Source organism: Bactrocera oleae, chromosome 5, assembly GCF_042242935.1.
Source record: "Bactrocera oleae isolate idBacOlea1 chromosome 5, idBacOlea1, whole genome shotgun sequence".
Lineage (NCBI taxonomy): Eukaryota > Metazoa > Arthropoda > Insecta > Diptera > Tephritidae > Bactrocera > Bactrocera oleae.
Genome location: NC_091539.1, coordinates 46,481,808 through 46,500,210, shown reverse-complemented (window position 1 = coordinate 46,500,210; position 18,403 = coordinate 46,481,808). Strand labels below are relative to the sequence as shown.

At 34.4% G+C, this 18,403-nt stretch overlaps 2 protein-coding genes across 2 annotated transcripts in view; both read right to left on the bottom strand.

Annotated features, from left to right (window-relative positions):
* Window positions 1–18,403, bottom strand: part of LOC106616323 (kelch-like protein 5) — a 167,729-nt gene that overhangs the window by 27,063 nt on the left and 122,263 nt on the right. The window lies entirely within an intron of this gene.
* On the bottom strand, window positions 1,857–17,439 carry LOC106616318 (uncharacterized). The gene is made up of 16 exons (XM_070110296.1): window positions 17,141–17,439; window positions 12,693–12,836; window positions 12,292–12,631; window positions 12,025–12,227; window positions 11,607–11,954; window positions 11,378–11,543; window positions 11,164–11,299; window positions 10,256–10,466; window positions 5,016–5,240; window positions 3,812–3,955; window positions 3,401–3,740; window positions 3,128–3,330; window positions 2,711–3,058; window positions 2,481–2,646; window positions 2,281–2,416; window positions 1,857–2,212 (listed from the first exon to the last, which is right to left on the bottom strand). The coding sequence occupies exons 1-16, from the start codon at window positions 17,432–17,434 to the stop codon at window positions 1,999–2,001; spliced, it is 3,618 nt and encodes a 1,205-aa protein (XP_069966397.1). The 5' UTR covers window positions 17,435–17,439; the 3' UTR covers window positions 1,857–1,998.

The window sequence follows — 18,403 nt, the reverse complement described above, 5'->3', positions numbered from 1 at the left end:
GCGGGCAAATTACAGCTATAAACTAGATAGAGAGGGTATAAAAAATAACAAATTAAAACAAAATATATTTAATTAAAAAACTATAAATATAAAAATAAAACAAATTAAAATAATTTCAAAAAAAAAATAAAAAAAATATATACATATACATACATATAGTACATATGTATATTGAAAAATAAAAAAATAAATATAAAAAAAAACTAATATTTTCAAAATAAAAATATATAAAAAAAACTTAAATATTAAAAAACAAATATTTTCAAAATATAAAAAAAATACATATATACTAAATGCAAAGAAATACAACACAGAATATGTATTTATGTACAATATTATTGATTTCTCATACTAACAGCGTGTTGCTAAAATTGCATAATGAATATTTAAAAATACAAAAAATAAGCCGAAGCAAAAACAACAACATTAGTAAATAAAAGTAAAAAATACAGTTAGTAAAAAAAGTAAATAAAATGCCTGCAACAATACTTAAAAAGAAGTATTATGTAATTATTTCAATTGAAATGGAAAATATTAGACAAACAAAACCGTAATAATTTCTAGTGTGTTAAGGAAATTGCTACTTAAATCAGAAAAAAAGAATAAGAAAAAACACAAAACTAAATGAAGAAAAAATGGTCTTCATTTCATTGAAAAATCAAATATATATTTAAAATACTAAAAGATAATTTGGTTGGAGAATTTTATTTATGTCAGACACAATGGTGCACAAAAAGCCTTATTTAATTTTAAAACAAGAAAAAACGTTAACTTCGGCTGCACCGAAGTTGCAATACTATTCCCAAATAAAAACTTGATTTTCATCGTTCAGTTTGTATGGTTATTCCGGTGAGAGAACGCATTACAACCATTAACCCAGGAGCTTTACCCAGTCATATCAAGGGTTACACGAACTGCATTTCTCAAAATTCAATCTATTTATTGCTACTTGTATTTCTCTTTGAGAAAAAAGGGTGTGTGCAAAATATCAGCCCGATTTCTCAAAAAATGAAGGACTAGATCGCATATATATAGACACACAGACTGGCATGACTAAATCGACTCAACTCGTCAGGCTGGTCATTTATATATGAGAGGTGTGGAAAAAACCGTAGTTTTCGTTTTTTGAAAAAAATATTGGTGAAAATCGTGTCTCAAGTTTTTCCCAATAGGAACGAAGACTTCTATGAGAGAAACATAGTGAAATTACCTTAAAATGGCAACTAGTTATCGATTTAAAACGACCTAAATCGGATCATTCTAACTATGGTAATTAAAGCCTTCAGTTTAATGCAAAAATAATGGATTTCTTTTTACTACACCAATATATATAATTTATAGGATCAACGACGTTTCCTTCTGAGTGCTACAAACTTCGTGGCAAACATAATTACCCTGTTCAGAGTATAAAAGAAAAATAAAAGTGTATATAATCCTAGTAGACGTTGTCCTGACAAAAACTCGCTTAGACTTCTAGCACAGAACTTTACAGATATTGTTTATCTAAGTTCACTTTCTTCAATAAGTCTCTGAATGATTTTCGTGATATAGTACCATTTAGGACTCTATTAGCTGAAGTTGGGGTATTTTCCCGACGTAGCCGTATTATGGGGGTGTTAGCCCCCCTGCTTGTTTTTTCACTGATCTCGGTGACTTAGAGCAGAGATGCTAAACAACAAGTTTGTAAAAATTTCATATACAAAACTGTATTGAGTCTAATAGTGTTCTAAAAAGCAACAAATTTTATGAAAAGTCTAAGGTCTTAATTGCAGAAATCTTTCCTAATAACATTTGAACTCCATGTCGGTAAAGGTTTCTGGAATGTTAATGCCGTTTAGATACAGAATTTATAAAGATTCTAAAGATACAGAATTTATTAAAACCACGAAACCACAAAGTTCAAGTTACATACAAAACAAAACGACATATATATGCTAAAAGCAGGTCGATAGTAGACCCTAAAAATTGAGAAATATAATTCAACTGAATATCATCGCTTTACAATTCGTCTCGTATTTTCTTCTCCCGTTGTTCCGCCGGAATGTGAGCTTTGAGTTGTCGCCAGAAATCTGTACGATCGCCATAAATATCACGCTCCATTTGTAGCACAGTAAATTCTTCGGGTGTCTTGTGACCCAAACGAGCATAATTGACGGGATAGCCGTTGACGGGCCCCCAGGGGGTTAAGTTGGAGTCTGCAGGCGTTGGATTACTGTGAATATTAATTAAATAATTTAATAAATTATAAAGCAAGAAATGTGTTGATCATTCAAGACCCACCCCTCTTTAGCGAAGTTCACCCACATTTCGAGTATGGCCTCGCGCAGTTGAATGTCGATCTCGGTGGGTGATGAGCGTATGAAGAGACTAAGACCCAACGGAAAGAGGTATTGCAATTCATCGGCATGACATGCGCCTAGAAATGAGTAGAATTTGCCTATTACTTTAAGGAACTACACTTTTTGAAAAGAAGTTTTTACCGAAGAAATCTTCAGTGTCTCCACCGAAACGTTCGGAGAAACTAGCTGGACTACGATGTTCGAAGAGATATACATAAAAAGGCGGCAACTGTTTTGAGTTTTGAGCTTCAACGCGCTGTTTGATGTACTCATCAATACCAGCAATAAACCAGCCATCAGAGTAAAGCTGTCAGAAGATAAATAAATTACAGCCGAGCTAATTATGATTTTCGATTTGTGGGCTCACTTACGTCCGTGAAATTGTGATGATTGTTTTTGTCATAGTTATGCCCCTCTTTGAAGTAGTACTGTTCTATTTGCTGTGTAATCTCATCTCGCACTTCCGGTTTGTGATGGTCGTATTGCAGTTGAACTGGTAGAATCTTTTGAAATTGGTTTTTAAAATCACCCAAGAGTCCAGGTATAGTAAGTAAGGGCACACTTTTGAGTAAACCCTCCTCCGCGGTAGCACCAATTATAAGTGGTAAGGAGAAACCATGTGGCATGCCGCCATCACGTGGTAAAACAGTAAGGAATGCACCCTCATGTGGAGGCTCAACAACAGGTTGAAATGGCATCATGGGATCAAAGTCCCATTCCTAAAGGAATCCAATCATACACAAGTTTTGTGGACCATACCATACCATATAAGCTCTATTAAAACTCACGTAGAACTCATAGAGCGTAGCAACGACATCACTGGCTTCTTTAGTACGTAGGCAACGCAATATATTTTGCCAATTTTCCTCGGGATTACATCCAACCAAATGGGCCACCTTCCGTGCACGTTTTGCGGGTATACCTTTATGCTCTGGCTGTGCCCAGGGGTTGTAGTACGAACCGGACTGTACTATGGCTTTGTGAAAGAGTCCTGCAGTTAAAAACAAATTCCGTGATATTATATTTGTAGTGCAGAAGATTGCTTCTAATTTGTATACTACCTTTCGATAAGCTCGATGCCAATTGATATGTAACACTAGCGCCACCCGCACTATTACCGAAAATCGTAACACTATTCGGATCTCCACCGAATGCGGCAATGTTTTGCTGTACCCAACGTAAAATCTGCGACTGATCTTTTAAACCGAAATTGCCGGGGCAATCTAAGGTCTCAGTACTTAAGAAGCCGAGTGTTCCCAAGCGGTAGTTGCCGGAAACCAATATAATATCATGATCTAGTAAATAATCTGGCGCATAGAAGCTAGTCCCGCCAGATCCGGCAATAAAACCACCACCATGAATATTAACCATAACCGGTAAGGGTTTCGATGTTCGTGGTTTCTTCGAAGTCAAACAATAATAAAAATGTGGATTTGTGCTGATTATACGTAATGCGTCAATAATAAACCTACCTCTGGCGTGTATACATTTAGATAAAGACAGTCTTCACTGCCGACGATTTGTGTTTGGCGTGTAAATGGATCGCGTTGTATGCATAGTTCTGATTCTCTTATCGCGAGACGCTCACCAGACCAAGACCCGTACGGTACTGGTGGCTAAGCAAGAAAAAAGAAATATATGTACTCGTAAATGACATATTGTTAAATAAGAGAGTACGTAAGGAAGGTATACGCCATAAAAATGCACTCTGTTTAAAGACACTGATTTCTTGTTATCATTGTATTTCATTCGGTAGTTGTTTAGAAAAATAATAAAATAATTAGAAAAAAAATCAAGGGTCAAAATTATGAAGGTCTTGCTCAAAGTTTTTAGTTGACCAAGGTATGAATGATTGCTAATAGCCCTATGAGGGTAAGAGAGAGAGAGACTCGACATATATTTGGCAAACAGATAAGAGAAGTATAAGAACAAGCGGTTGTAATTGGCATTTATGGATCCTATATAAATAGAAAGTGAAAAATAAATCTTAAGAGCTTTTTAATCCACCAGTAATGTGATGATCAGACTTTTCATCGTAAACAAAGATTTATTTAGCTTATCAAATATAAATCACTTTTTTATAAAAGTGTGCTACATACTCTGGCTAAAGGACAGCTATAAATTATATTAATGATCGAGTTCTACTTTTGAAAGCTTGAAGACTCAGACTAGGATACATCATGAATTTTGCACTGCACTTGCGACTGGATTATAAAACGTTGGGGTGTTGTTAGGACACGAAATAATTCATAACCAGGCTTTGCCTCATAATGAAAAATTTATCAGATTTTAGAAGCTCTAGACCTGCAGGTCCCTGTATTTGCAAAATACATAATGCGGCGCATAAGAGTGCTTTTTCTTTATTTATGAAACACAGTATAATACAAAACAGTAAGAATAAGAATTATTAGGACCTGTTTTATATCTTTCTGACCAAGTCGGGTCGGTAGGATTTCGGAGATTAGATTAGACGCGCTAAGCGACAATTAACGATTTAATCGTAGATGACGTTTTCTCATTAGAACTAATTTTGTGACTTGGAAACGCTATTAGAATATTCCCCTCACTTCACTTTTCGTCGCATAACATGACTATTTATTACACTAGTGACTTTTGATAATTTTATATTTATATAGACTTTACAGTAGCACTCTTTGAAGAAATATTTTCACTCACTTTAAACCTCAAATCGCCCACAGGCGGCAGCGCATACGGCACGCCTATAAAGGCGCGTACATGTCGACCTTTATGTGAGGTCCAATGCCGTCCCACCAGCACTCCGCCATGTGGTAAACGGACTTTTAGTTTATCCGATGTACGCGCCGCGATCAATACGTACAAATCACTCAAAGCGAGTAGAAAAAGTATAGCAAACACTAAATACTTCAAAGCCATTTTATTTTATAGGCACACCACTGAATCAAACGTTTCTATCACGTTGTTGGTCGGATAGCAACTGACACTTATAGGGGCTATTGGAAAGCTTTTGAGATAGCAGTTCTGTTTGCCAAATTAGCCGTCCGTAGATCCGCTATCAACATAGCTGAGAGCGGTGTGAAATAGACATTCAGTGAGTTGTGTGCTCAGTAATTACCCGGTAGGGAGAAATCAAAGTAAGAAGACACCTTTGTGAATAAGAACTTATGAGAACTAGTAGAATTTTGCCTAATTCTTACCACTTCTAAGTAGACCAGTTCATGTATTTTGAAGAGAGGACGACATAGCAATAACCACATCCATACATGTATAGCAACTGTGATCCCTTCATTACATACAACTTCTTAAAATACATGGATCTACAGATAGTTCTGTTTCTAAGTGTAAAATTTCGTATTCGTTTTTGTACTAGTTTGGATGTAATGAAAATGGAATGCAACGTAATCAGCTGACTTTTGAGTCGGCATATCTGGATTATACTCCTTAGACGCTTACATATTTGGAGAATGTTATTAGCTTCAACTTTCATATGTGGAACACTTCTCTGCTGGGTATTTCATCATATAAAATTATAGATTCAAACTTACTTAATCACTTATGATTGAATAATATTCTCAGTGAATTGTTGTTAGTTACCTGAGGGATGTAAGCATATGTATATACTAGTAAATTAAGAATTCTTTTTATACCCTGAACAGGGTATATTAAGTTTGCCACGAACTTTGTAACACCCAGAAGGAAACGTCGGAGACCTTATTAAATATATACATAAATGATCAGCATAATGAGCTGAGTTGATTTAGCCAGTCCGCTTGTCTGTCCATCAGTCTGTATATACAAGTATACAAACTAGTCCCTCAGTTTTTAAGCCATCGATCTGAAATTTTTGCACCTGTTCTTTTCCTTCTAAGAAGCTTCTCATTTGTCGAAACGGCCAATATCAGACCACTATAGGATAAAGCTGCTATACAAACTGAACGATCGGAATCAAGTGTTTGTAAGGAGCCTTTATATTTTTGAAGGGTATTAAAGCTTCGGTGCAACCGAAGTTAACGTTTTTTCTTGTTTTTAAGTAAAGGTCCGACAAATACGTACCTGTCAGAGATTATTATGTTTAATTATAGTACAGATCAGAATGAGGCACCGCTGACTTTGATAATGAATTAAATATTTGTATAGTAATTATTAATCTTTGGCATTTGGTTATTAAAAACAATCAAAATTTTCTCTGATTTGTTTGTTTGGCTAGTAAATGACAGAGGTGAGAAGACTTTTTTTAGTTTCCGTGTGGTAGTTGTTGACAGGTAAATATTATCCCTTCACATTTTGATATGCAAATAAAAATTAACATACTTGAGACAACATAAAGCATTTGTATTTCATGCAACAAGGTTAATTAGGTCTCAGATAAATACTTTCGAAAAAAAATTCAAACTTCTTGTAACAAGAAGAGCATTTGAAAAAGGGTACAAGAAAACAATTATAGAGATGAGAAAGATTTTTGATTATATAATATCTGATCAAATTTGACACGGACTGGTCCATTAAATTCCACGCGCAAATCGAATCCATAAGATTTTTTAAATTGGTATAACCTTTTCTTTGTTCATGAGAACTTTGATCTCCATATTGTCAATTGGTGTGTGTTTATTAGGTATATTTCTGGCGATTTTTACTATGATAAAAAAAACTGAATAACAAGTTAGCTTGAAAATTTGTATTTCTAGTCGAATCACGGCTACGGAATTGAAAATGTCGCAGAAGTGTTTTGAAGAGTCTACTTTACCACGAATACAAGTATTTTTGTGCCAGAAAGCATTCAGTGAAGGTCGTAAAGTCATCGAAAACTTACCTCAGGCGAGTTTTCCATCCACCTCTGATAATAACGATAACATCGAAAAAGTTAAAGAAACACTACTTGAAAATTTTCGTGCTGGCATCAAACAGATAGCAGAGGATCTCGACATCTCTTATGAATCGACTTAACATTTTGATTAACGTTTTGGGTATAAAAAGTGTCTATGCTAGACTTATACCAAAAAGTCTGAATCTTTTGCAAAATCGACGTCGAGTAGAGGTCGCAAATGAGGTGCTTGACAACGTAGCAGAGAACCCCATATTCATCAAACGCATCATTAAGAATATGACGTCGGAATCGTCTAATAATATAGCGGACGGCGCTCAAAAATGAGCCGAAACAGAAAAACCAAAACGCGATGAAGGCACCCAGCCGAGACTTATAAGTGTTTGGAAAATTGGAATAAAGTTTGTCATGCTTGTATCATGCACAAAGGAGCCTATTATGAAGGCTAGAATAAAGATTTGTGATAAAATACATGAACATTATATCTTTTTTTTGTCGGTCATGGTTAAAATAAATAATTAAGATTAATAACAATTTCATGTTAGTGAGGTCAATTTGCCCATCTAATATAAGTGACATTATGCCTCAAATTCTGCTTACTCGATGTGAACTTGAAATTGGATTTAGAGACTCCGCATGAAAGATTTGAGTTACGTTACTGCTCTAAGCTAATTTGCAACTAAAATTATGAAATAATAGATTGCAGTACTCTTTCTTAAAGGCTTTTGTGTTGGTAATTATCAAACGCAATAAGGGGTAATTTATGAGCACTATTCAATTAAATATGCTCAAATTTATTATATGTAAACAAATATATGAATTAAATTTGCATAATCTATAAAATAGAATAAATGCAAATTAAGCGATAAGGAGAGTCATTTGAGAAGCTGAAAGGGAATTTCAACTGGGTCAGGTGTTAATCTTTTGTCATTAGTGGACATATCAATATGCATATGTACATATACGTACAACGATATATATAATGGTAGAAATTATTATATATAATATATATACTCGTAAGTGTCTATAGTTTACTGCTTTTAAATGAGTAGTGAGAGTGATAATCCCTTCTCTAATATTAGTTACCATAATAAATAAATACTGTTATCACATTTGGAATGCATATTATATTAGATAGTTGTAGGTGTAAAAGTATATATGTATTAGGGTGGAACGAAAAAAATTATTTTTTTGCTTCGTCTGCAGGTAAAATCTGTAGATTATAATTAAAGAAAATTTTTGGACAAAAAATAATTTATTTAACATCTAGAGGCGGTTAAAATTTTTTTTGGACAAGAAAAAATTAATTTTTTTTAAAATTTTTTACATTTACATAAAAATTTCCGAATTTGACGGTTTTTGACTCAAAATTTATTTTAACGCTTAAGGAAAGCATGTTGTCGTTTAAGAGTTTTTTTAAAACTCCAATAATGACCACAAAATTTTTTTTTTTTAATTTGATAACTTTTAATTGGCTAGAAAGAGGACTCTCCACAGCTTCTAGAGCACTTCACAAAAATTGTTTACAAAATAAAAATTTTAAATCGAAAATTAACTTTAAAACTGGCTCTCTGGCCTCTAGATGTTAAAAAATTAAAATAATCTACAGATTTTACCGTCAGGCTAAGCAAACATTTTTGTTCGCACCACCCTAACAGGTATACAATAATAATAACTAAAAATATTTTATATGAAAAGAGGTTTTCTATGCCAGTAGAATATATAAATATAATATGTACCAAGCCACTTTATATGAGCATGCGGATGTAGGTGTGAGTTCTTTATTCATAAAGAACAGTGAACAGTTGAATGAGTGACTAGGCAAATATTTCTTGTATGGCAAATTATGGAAGATAAGTGTTTCTATGTATATGTGTACATATGCGCAATTCAGCGCTTATACATATGTAATTATAAGTAAGTAGATAAATAAAAGTGGGGAATTTATTTAGCAGTTGGCAAAACTTTATACTAAAATGCTGTCTTATTATCTTAAAATATAGGTGATGGACTCACAATATAAAAATTATAAACCGGAATGTTTGATAACATTATATTGGGAATATTTCGCCTAAGGGAAGGTCTGAGCTGATTGCATTTACTTTTAGCATTCAACTTAAGTAAGCTCGAGAACATATTTCCATACAATTTTATTAATATAACTCAAATTTTGACCGATATATTACTATAATATCTTAACGATATTGATTATGCGTATTATATTGACCTGATTATAATATATATATAGGGACTAAGGTCTTCAAATATTCTATGTGCCCCTGAAAAATTCTGCTTCGAAAAATTTCGTATAGGAAGGGTACGTGTTAGGTTTTTCTTGTAAATATAAGAAATCTAACTGATATATAACCGGTAAAGTCAAAGTTGATGTTAGTTGTTGGCAGGGTTCAGGATTCTAACATTATGCGATTTTTGCAAATAAATTTAAGTGTATTAGTTTCTATTATAGTACAAGATTATTATACACATTTGAGGATAAGTTAGTCGAGGTACATTGACTCTTGTAAGTAATGTTTGAGTTATGTATAGGTTGTTCTATACGTAGAAACTCTCTATCTAAAGTAGTTGCTGAGTATCACTTGTGAATAAAGTAATTTCAATTTCACAGATGAAAACAGACATGTACATAGATATTCTGAGAATAGCAATGCATCATCAGTGCAAACTTTTCAGCAAAAGAAGAGTATAAAATCAATTTATTGCCCAAAATTTCGTTACTTCTTAGTAATCATAAAAAGCTATGACAGAATTTGGAGGACTCTTTTGCTAAAACAACTATACACCCGTAGCATTTGTAAGGTTGACTGAAACTCGCAATTATTACCACGCGGATATTACATCAGTACCATTACAACTTATAATAAAAACTAAAAAAGTATATACAATAAAAACTAATGCACTTTACTGTTGGTTTACAAAATAATAATAAAAAAAAATTATTAATCTCATTTACATTAAAATATGTACATAATAATGAATATTGGTTTAATACATTTCGAAATTCTCCTAATCGAAGGTTTTATGCTTTTATATTTACACTTATTTATTATTATTTATGGTATTTCTTAGTAGAAATTTTACTATCTTTTTTACTTCACAATTCATCTCTTGAGTTTTCTTTGCGTTCCTCGGGGGGAATATGTGCTTTAAGTTTATGCCAGAAATCCACGCGATCGGCATATATGTCACGCTCCATTTGTAGAATGGTGAACTCCGCGGGTGTTTTGTGACCCAAGCGGGCATAGTTTACCGGATAGCCAGTTGTCGCATCCCAGTGTGTGAGTTTCGAGTTCGCAGGTGTCGGATTGCTGTTACAGATCGTGAGGAAGAATTTGGATATGTTTATTGAATAAAAGTTAATACAATTTATAACACTATATATATGAGTGATTCATCTATACATACATACAAACACAGTAATTTTTACCGGTTCGATCTATCAAAATTTAAAGGGAGATCTTGTTGAGAGTCTAAATGATCTTTTGAGTTAACAAACTGGAAGTGGTTGATGAGCGCTATTAGCTCAAACAAGAACATTAACAATCGTAATTTTGAAGTTCTAGAGCTTCAATAGATTTGTAGGAGAAGAGGACCACCCTACCTATGACCCTACCATTAACAATCGATCGATCGACATCGGTAAGATTTTTATTCTATTTAGGCATCGGTAAGATTTTTATTCTATTTAGGATAGTAATAATTACGGAACAGATATTGAGAATAATGAAAATCTTTAAAAGTATCGGTCCAGTAGCTCCAGGTGGTAGTTGAAGAAAATACACGACGCTAGGCAACCACCAACGGAGAATAGTTTATGGAACCGATGTATCACTATAGGGTTGTTAGGACGAGGAAAAGCAACTTTCGAGCTTAAGCAATACGAATTAAAGTGGCAGGTCCAATCCATTTGAATAAGCATTCATTAATCCACTAAGCAATATTGCGATATACTCATATATGATGATAACATCTGCAATAACCTCAACCCATAACCTTTAAACTTACCCTTCTTTAGCGAAATTAACCCACATATCGAGCATGGCTTCGCGCAGAACTCTATCAGATTTTGTGGGTGAAGCACTGACAAATAACTGTAAGGCTACGGGGAACAGGTATTGTAGCTCTTCAGCGTGACAAGCACCTAGATATAAATAATTTAGTTTTACCAAATTCACAGTACTTTTAATGACATAAACAATTATCATCATTGCATTATTACCATAATAATCTTCTCTGCCGCCTTTGAAGAGCTCAGAGAAACTTGCTGGACCGCGATGTTCAAAAAGATACACATAGAAAGGAGGCATTTTCACAGATTTTTCGGCTAACACGCGTTGGCGTAAGTACTCATCGATACCCGCAATGAACCAGCCATCTGAGATGAGCTAACAAACAAGAAACATTCGGAGAGATTACATAAGCAAGCAATCATTACAACAGAGACATACATCAGTTAAATTTTGGTGATTGTATTTGTCATAGTTATGCCCCTCTTTGAAGTAGAATTCTACAATTTTACGCGTAATGTCTTCAAGCACTTCTGGTGCATGGTGATCGTATTGTAGTTGAATTGGTAATATCGTATCGAAATTTTGTTTGTAATCTTCCAAAAGACCTGGCACATTAAGTAGCGGAGCAGTCCTGAGCAGACCTTCCTCAGAGGTGGCACCAATCATAATTGGTAGTGAGAAACCATGCGGTATTTCAACTTCGCGTGGTGACGCAGTGAGAAACGCGCCCTCATGTGGCGGCTCCACAACTGGTTGATATGGCACCATGGGATCAAAGTCCCATTCCTAAGGAAGTAAATGGATGAATCGGAATTTAAATTCAGTTATGTTATTTGAATGGTTCACGCAAACTCACAAACAACTGATAGACGGTAGCAACTACTTTTTCGGCGCTTGTGCTGCGCAAGCAGTTCAAGAGTTGCGGCCAGTTTGCCTCGTCATCACAGCCTACTAATTTTGCGGCTTGGCGTGCGCGCCTCGCTGAAATACCCTTGTATTGTGGTTGCGCCCACGGGTTGTAGTATGTGCCTGATTGTATAATGGCTTTGTGGAAGAGACCTAGAGAATAGACAGCTCAACATTTGTGTAAAGTGTACACAAAAGTAGTTCAAATTAACATTACCTTTAGAAGAGTTCGAGAGCATATGGTATGTAACACTGGCGCCACCCGCACTATTACCAAAGATCGTTACACTTTCTGGATCCCCACCAAAAGCTGCAATATTTGCCTGTACCCAACGCAAAATTTCCACTTGATCTTTCAAACCGAAATTACCGGGGCAATCGAGCGTTTCGGTACTCAAGAAACCGAGTGGGCCGACACGATAATTGCCGATCACCAAAATAACATCGCGATCTAGTAAAAATTCCGGTCCATAAAAACTGCTAACGCCGGAACCACATTGAAAGCCGCCACCGTGAAAATAGATCATGACAGGCAAGGGACTCGTCTGATTGTGTTCCTGTGAAGAGTACGAAGGTCTATCAATATAGCATATATTAAGTATTATGTTTCCAGCTTACCTCTGGCGTATAGACATTTAGATATAGACAATCCTCACTGCCTTCGATCTCCATATCACGCCGATAAGGATCACGTTGCATACAAATTGCGGAATCCTTTATGACATGTTTCTCTCCAGCCCATGCGCCATACGGTACAGGTGGCTGTGTTAAATTTTTTTTGTAATTACTGTTATATTTAATTAAAGATTTATGATTTTTGTGTGATATGCAAAAGCAAAAAAAAAACGCTTAAGTTTTTCGCGCTTGTAAGGGTTAACATCAGGATTACTAATGAAACAGGCGGGTTTACATTATTTATAAACACGGAACTTTCGAAACTCATGAACCTTTAATTACTCTTAAGACACTGATAATAATGACTTGTATGTGATTCATTACTATACATTTTGCATACATCATTACGGACATTTTGAAATCTGATCAGTATCGTAACATGCCCCAATACAAATACAGAAAATTAAAAGTAGATCAATCTCGCTTATTTCAATATTTTTTTACGCATTTTAAGCGAAGTTTTTGCTTACACAATGGATTTAACCGATAGTCCATACATATATTACATTCAAAATTTATACTCATCAGTTCTAATATCTATTGTAACACATATTCGAGGAAATTGGGGTCGATAGAGGAATGGTGAAGAACTATTGAAACAGGCAATCAGGCGTAATATGTTCTTCAAAGAAAGCTGTCTTATCCCATTAACCCTTCTACCACCTGAATTTGTGGTAATGAAACATTGCGAATGATTTTCCCACCTCAAAATCGATCTTTAGTGGATATTTAGTGAAGATTACTTACTGGGACGAAAAAGTATTCGAAAAACCAGATTGCAAATCTGTAGATAGTGGCAACAAAGGTAGAAGAACGAGGCAGATGAGAAGATTTATTGATATGCGATTTACTTGTTTTTTTCGAGGGGTATATCTATCTATCTATACTTATGCTTTTTACCTCCATATTATTGTGAAAAATACTGAACGATACTCTAATGTGTTCGCTCGTTTCCAAATTGTTTCGAAAAACAAGTTAATAACCTAATTAATTCGATATGCCAATAAATTTGAATATATTATCATTAAATACAGTCTGAAATAAAACTTAAGCAAATATATTTACAAACCATAATAAAACAAGAAAAAACGTTAACTTCGGTTATACTGAAGCTATAATACCCTTCACAAATACAAAAGTTTCCTTACAAGAACTTGATTCAGATCGTTCAGTTTGTATGGCAGCTATATGCTATAGTTGTCCGATATCGGCCGTTCCGACAACTGGGCAGGTGCTTGGTGAGAAAAGTACTGGTGCAAAGCTTTAGATCGATATCTCCAAAACTGACGCACTCGATCGTATATGTACAGGCAGACAGACGGACATTGGTAAATCGACTCAACTCAACTTGCTGATTTATTCATTTATATCTTTTATAGGGTCTCCGATGTTTCCTGCTGCGTGTTACAAACTTCGTGTTTATTTAACATACACTGTTTAGGGTATATATATATTTAAGAGTTTTATATGCGATTCTTAGCGTTTTTAACATTTTTTAATTAATTCAAACAAAAAACAAAAAACAAATATTTAAAATTGCAAAAAGACTTACTGGCATTGCGCATAGTAACTACAGTAATTTAAATTGTATTTTCTTTATTGCTTTAATATGACAAAATGATTAAGAGATATACATGTTCCAGCTTTTTTCATAATCGGTATATTTTTATCAAGATACGCTTTTGTGTGCTTTGAAATTAATTTATTATTGCCTTGGTACAGCAAAAACACGTGTAGAACAAAGTAGATATAAGTTGTTTAGTGTATTCAAGATATAAATTATGTTGAATAATTAATTAGAAATATAAAATCTCCCAGAAATATATGCCTTTCATATGTGGATTGCATGTGGAAGAAATTTACATGTTAGAAAAAAAATATAAAAAAAATTTAACGTGTGTTGCGCTTGGTGGTGGTATAAACCTAGTTGTGTAACATATTATATGTCACATGGGTATCGTATGTGGCGCACATTTATATTTTACAAAAACAGAAGATTCGGTATCACTAAAGAAAATTCATATAAGTTTGAAACATATTTCTATAAAACCATAGGTTGACATTATTCAAACTTTTAAAATAAAATTATGGTCTATAGCAATTCAACTAATTTCAACCAAGTACTTAGTTTGCCTCAGATATTTTTCCAAAAGATTTGCAGTATAAACAACTGAAAAATAAAGCCCATATACATATGTACATGTGTAGATGAAATAGAAAAATAGCAGAAGCGAGTGATATTAATATGTATAATATTAATATGTATAAATAAATGTGAATGAATATGAATAAATGTATACATTTTCTCCACTTCCCCTCTTTACCGTGAGCGTTCGCTAGGGCCAACAGTTATGTCGTATCTCGACAGTCTCTTTCGCAATTATTAACTGATTTTAATGGGCCATTATTTAAATAAAAGATCAGTTGCTTCTGTTAATTTTAATCAGACATACATATGCATGTGTTACATTTAATTAGCGTGAGTGTGGGATTACATGGCTAATGCATACAGATATATTAAGTAATATAAATAAAGTTATATAAATTACGTAAATATGTAAATTTGAATGAAATGTCACTCTATATAAGAATTTTTGCAAATATTATCGGACACACCTTAATAAAGTATAAATTTTCCCTTACAAGGAACCACAAAAAGTACCGATGTTCGATGTAAATATTACAGATATTATTCGAACGTTTCTGTACCGGAAATGCTGATTTACGGGATTTACTTTTGTATATATACATATGCTGATGCCACGACAAGCATTCACTATAATTTGCTGTTAGTAATCCAATGCACAATTATTCTTTATAATTGTATTTATTAAATCAAGGGAATTGCTCTAATTGAAGCGAAATGTGAAAATCATAATTCTGCTCAACCTTAAAACAAAACGATCCCGTTATTTTTCATTGTAATAATTCTGAGTGGTGTTACAGATTATACTATTTTAGGATATCAAAACAATATGTGAAAAATCTGAATCCGACAGAGTTTCTTTTGCTCAAAAATATAAGGAATCTTTGAAGACTCTTTAAAATGTAAATATAAATGAGCAGCGTGACGAGCTGAGTCGATTTAACCAAGTTCGTTTATCTGTCCGTTCGTAAGTCTGTACGCGGCTAGTCCCTCAACTTTTGAGATACCAGTCTGAAGTTTTGTACACGTTCATTTCTGTTCAAGAAGTTCCTCAATTGTTGGTACCACTATAGCACGTAGTTGTCATACAAACTGACCGATCAAAATCAAATTCTTGTATGGAAAGCTTTTTCATTTGACGAGATATCTTTAAGCAATTTGCATGGATTATTGTCCAAGACAGTGATGCGATCTCCAAACTAATTTTTTATATCGGATCACTATAGCATATATTTGACATACAAACTGACCGATCAAGATTCAAGTTCTTGTAAGAAATATTTTGTATTTGTGAAGGGTATTACAGCTTCGATGCAGCGAAAGTTAACGTTTTTACTTGTTTTATATTATTTTGAAAATTTTTATGGAGTTTACAAATGACATTAAAAAAATCCTAAAATTTCTAAAAATTTGGGTTCATTACATCTAAGTGCTGCGTTGGTTATTATATTGATTTGAAATTTTCATTCTCTATCTACATACCCACAAGTATGTCTATACCAATACGTAGGTATATGCAAATGAGCACCACCCTAAGGCAACAGCACGTTCTTATAAATTACTCACTAGGCCGTATTTTTGCACATGTTTGTTTTTGTTGCAGCAGTGTAAATTACCAACACAAGCATTGTATTGTCGAATATGTAAATTTGTATGTATGTTTTTATGCTTTGTTTGTGAAGTTGCTAATTAAATATAACTTGTTAAACTAATTTATGCACTCCATATTGCGCATGCCTATCGTTCAACGAACTGTGTGAATAAAAAAATTAAAACATTTTGTAGATATTTTTATTGTTGTTGGTGTTTCTTTCGACTGTAATGAGATAGCAGAAAATATGCCACGGCCACTTGTTTGAAAGGCCCTTAACATAACCAGCACCTATTTGCTGTGTGTTATATTTTGGGCAGACCGTTATTAAAGTGCCTTGTCAGCCGTAACCACACGAAATCAACACAAAAACTGCGCGTGTGCGCAATCCACTGATTGAAGCATCCGATAAAACCGGATTGCGAATTTCTAGCAAAATTTTATAGCACAAAAATAACCAAACAAAAAAAAACAAGAAAATTAGTACACAATATTTCACCGCTTCATTAGCATTTGGAAATCGACGCAAAAGTTTACAATTTGCATGCAACTTTCATTTTAATTAAGCAATTAATTTATTATTTTTGTTTTGTCGCCTTTTTTATTTCATTATCGCACATACACACACACATAGACAAACGCGCTGGAACACACCTTAAAGCGCAATTCGCCCACTGGCGGCAACGCATACGGCACGCCCATAAAGGCGCGTATGTGTCGGCCACTGTGCGAGGTCCGATGGCGGCCGACAAGGACTCCGCCATGCGCCAGCTCCACCTTCAACACATCCGCTGTACGCGCCGCGCTCGTATCGAAACGAAGACAGAGCGTAAGCAAAAATAACGCGACGGTTAAAGTTGTGATGCCGAATAAATCGTTGACGCGTGTGACACGTTGTCGCCGCGTTCGCAGCTCTTTTGCCAATTGACGATCGTTTGTATCGAACATTTCGGCGCGTACTGTATCGATCGAGACGATTGTTGCCGATTTTAAGCATTTCTCAAGTTTGGTTAAGAGTCACAACGGCGGCAGTATCAAAGCTTGGCTTAAGTGTGTGTGTGTGTGTATGCACGCATACGTGTACTCGTATTCGGTTTGTGATAACTAAGATTTTTCGGTCATCGGTTTCGAAATTTTGTTTTGAAAGCGTTTCTCGACAAGCAAATCCAGCGTCTTAAGCTGTTCATAGCTCTACTACCAATAGAAAACGTAGAGAAGTGGACGATAACAACAACTGTTAGTTGGTTTTGATCGGTAATGGATACCAATACTAGAAAAATTAAAATGAAAAAAAACGAACTCAAATATTCCGAAACTCTTGGTGATTTCGTAACGGATTGGGATAGGCTCGAAGTGTTCGTACAAACTGAAATATTCGGTCCATAATCTAATCTAACATGTTAGCCACATAATAATCATAATAAAATTTCGATGGCGTTAACAACTCTAAAAGCAACCAAAAACAAGAAAAAAACGTTAACTTCGGTTGCTCCTAAGCTATAATACATACCTACGCTTTACAAATATCTTGGACAGCCATCTTTACCAAATTGCGTGAAGATATCTCGTAAAATAAAATAGTTTTGCTTGCAAGAACTTGAGTTTGATCGTTCAGTTTGTCTAGCAGCCATATGCCATAGTGGGATGATATCAGAGTATTCGAAAAATTAGCAGTTTCTTGGGGAGAAAGGAATGTGTGTAAAATTTTAAAATGATATCTCAAAAACGGGGGGAGTACTTCGCGTATATACGGCCGGACATACAGAATGACATGGCTAAATCGGCTCAGCTCCTCATGTTGTTCATTTAAAAATATATGTTTTATAGGAATTCCGACGTTTTTGTCTAGGCAAACTTAATATACTCGATACTTCGAGGCAAACTTAATATACTCTCTTCAGGGTATTATGAGATATA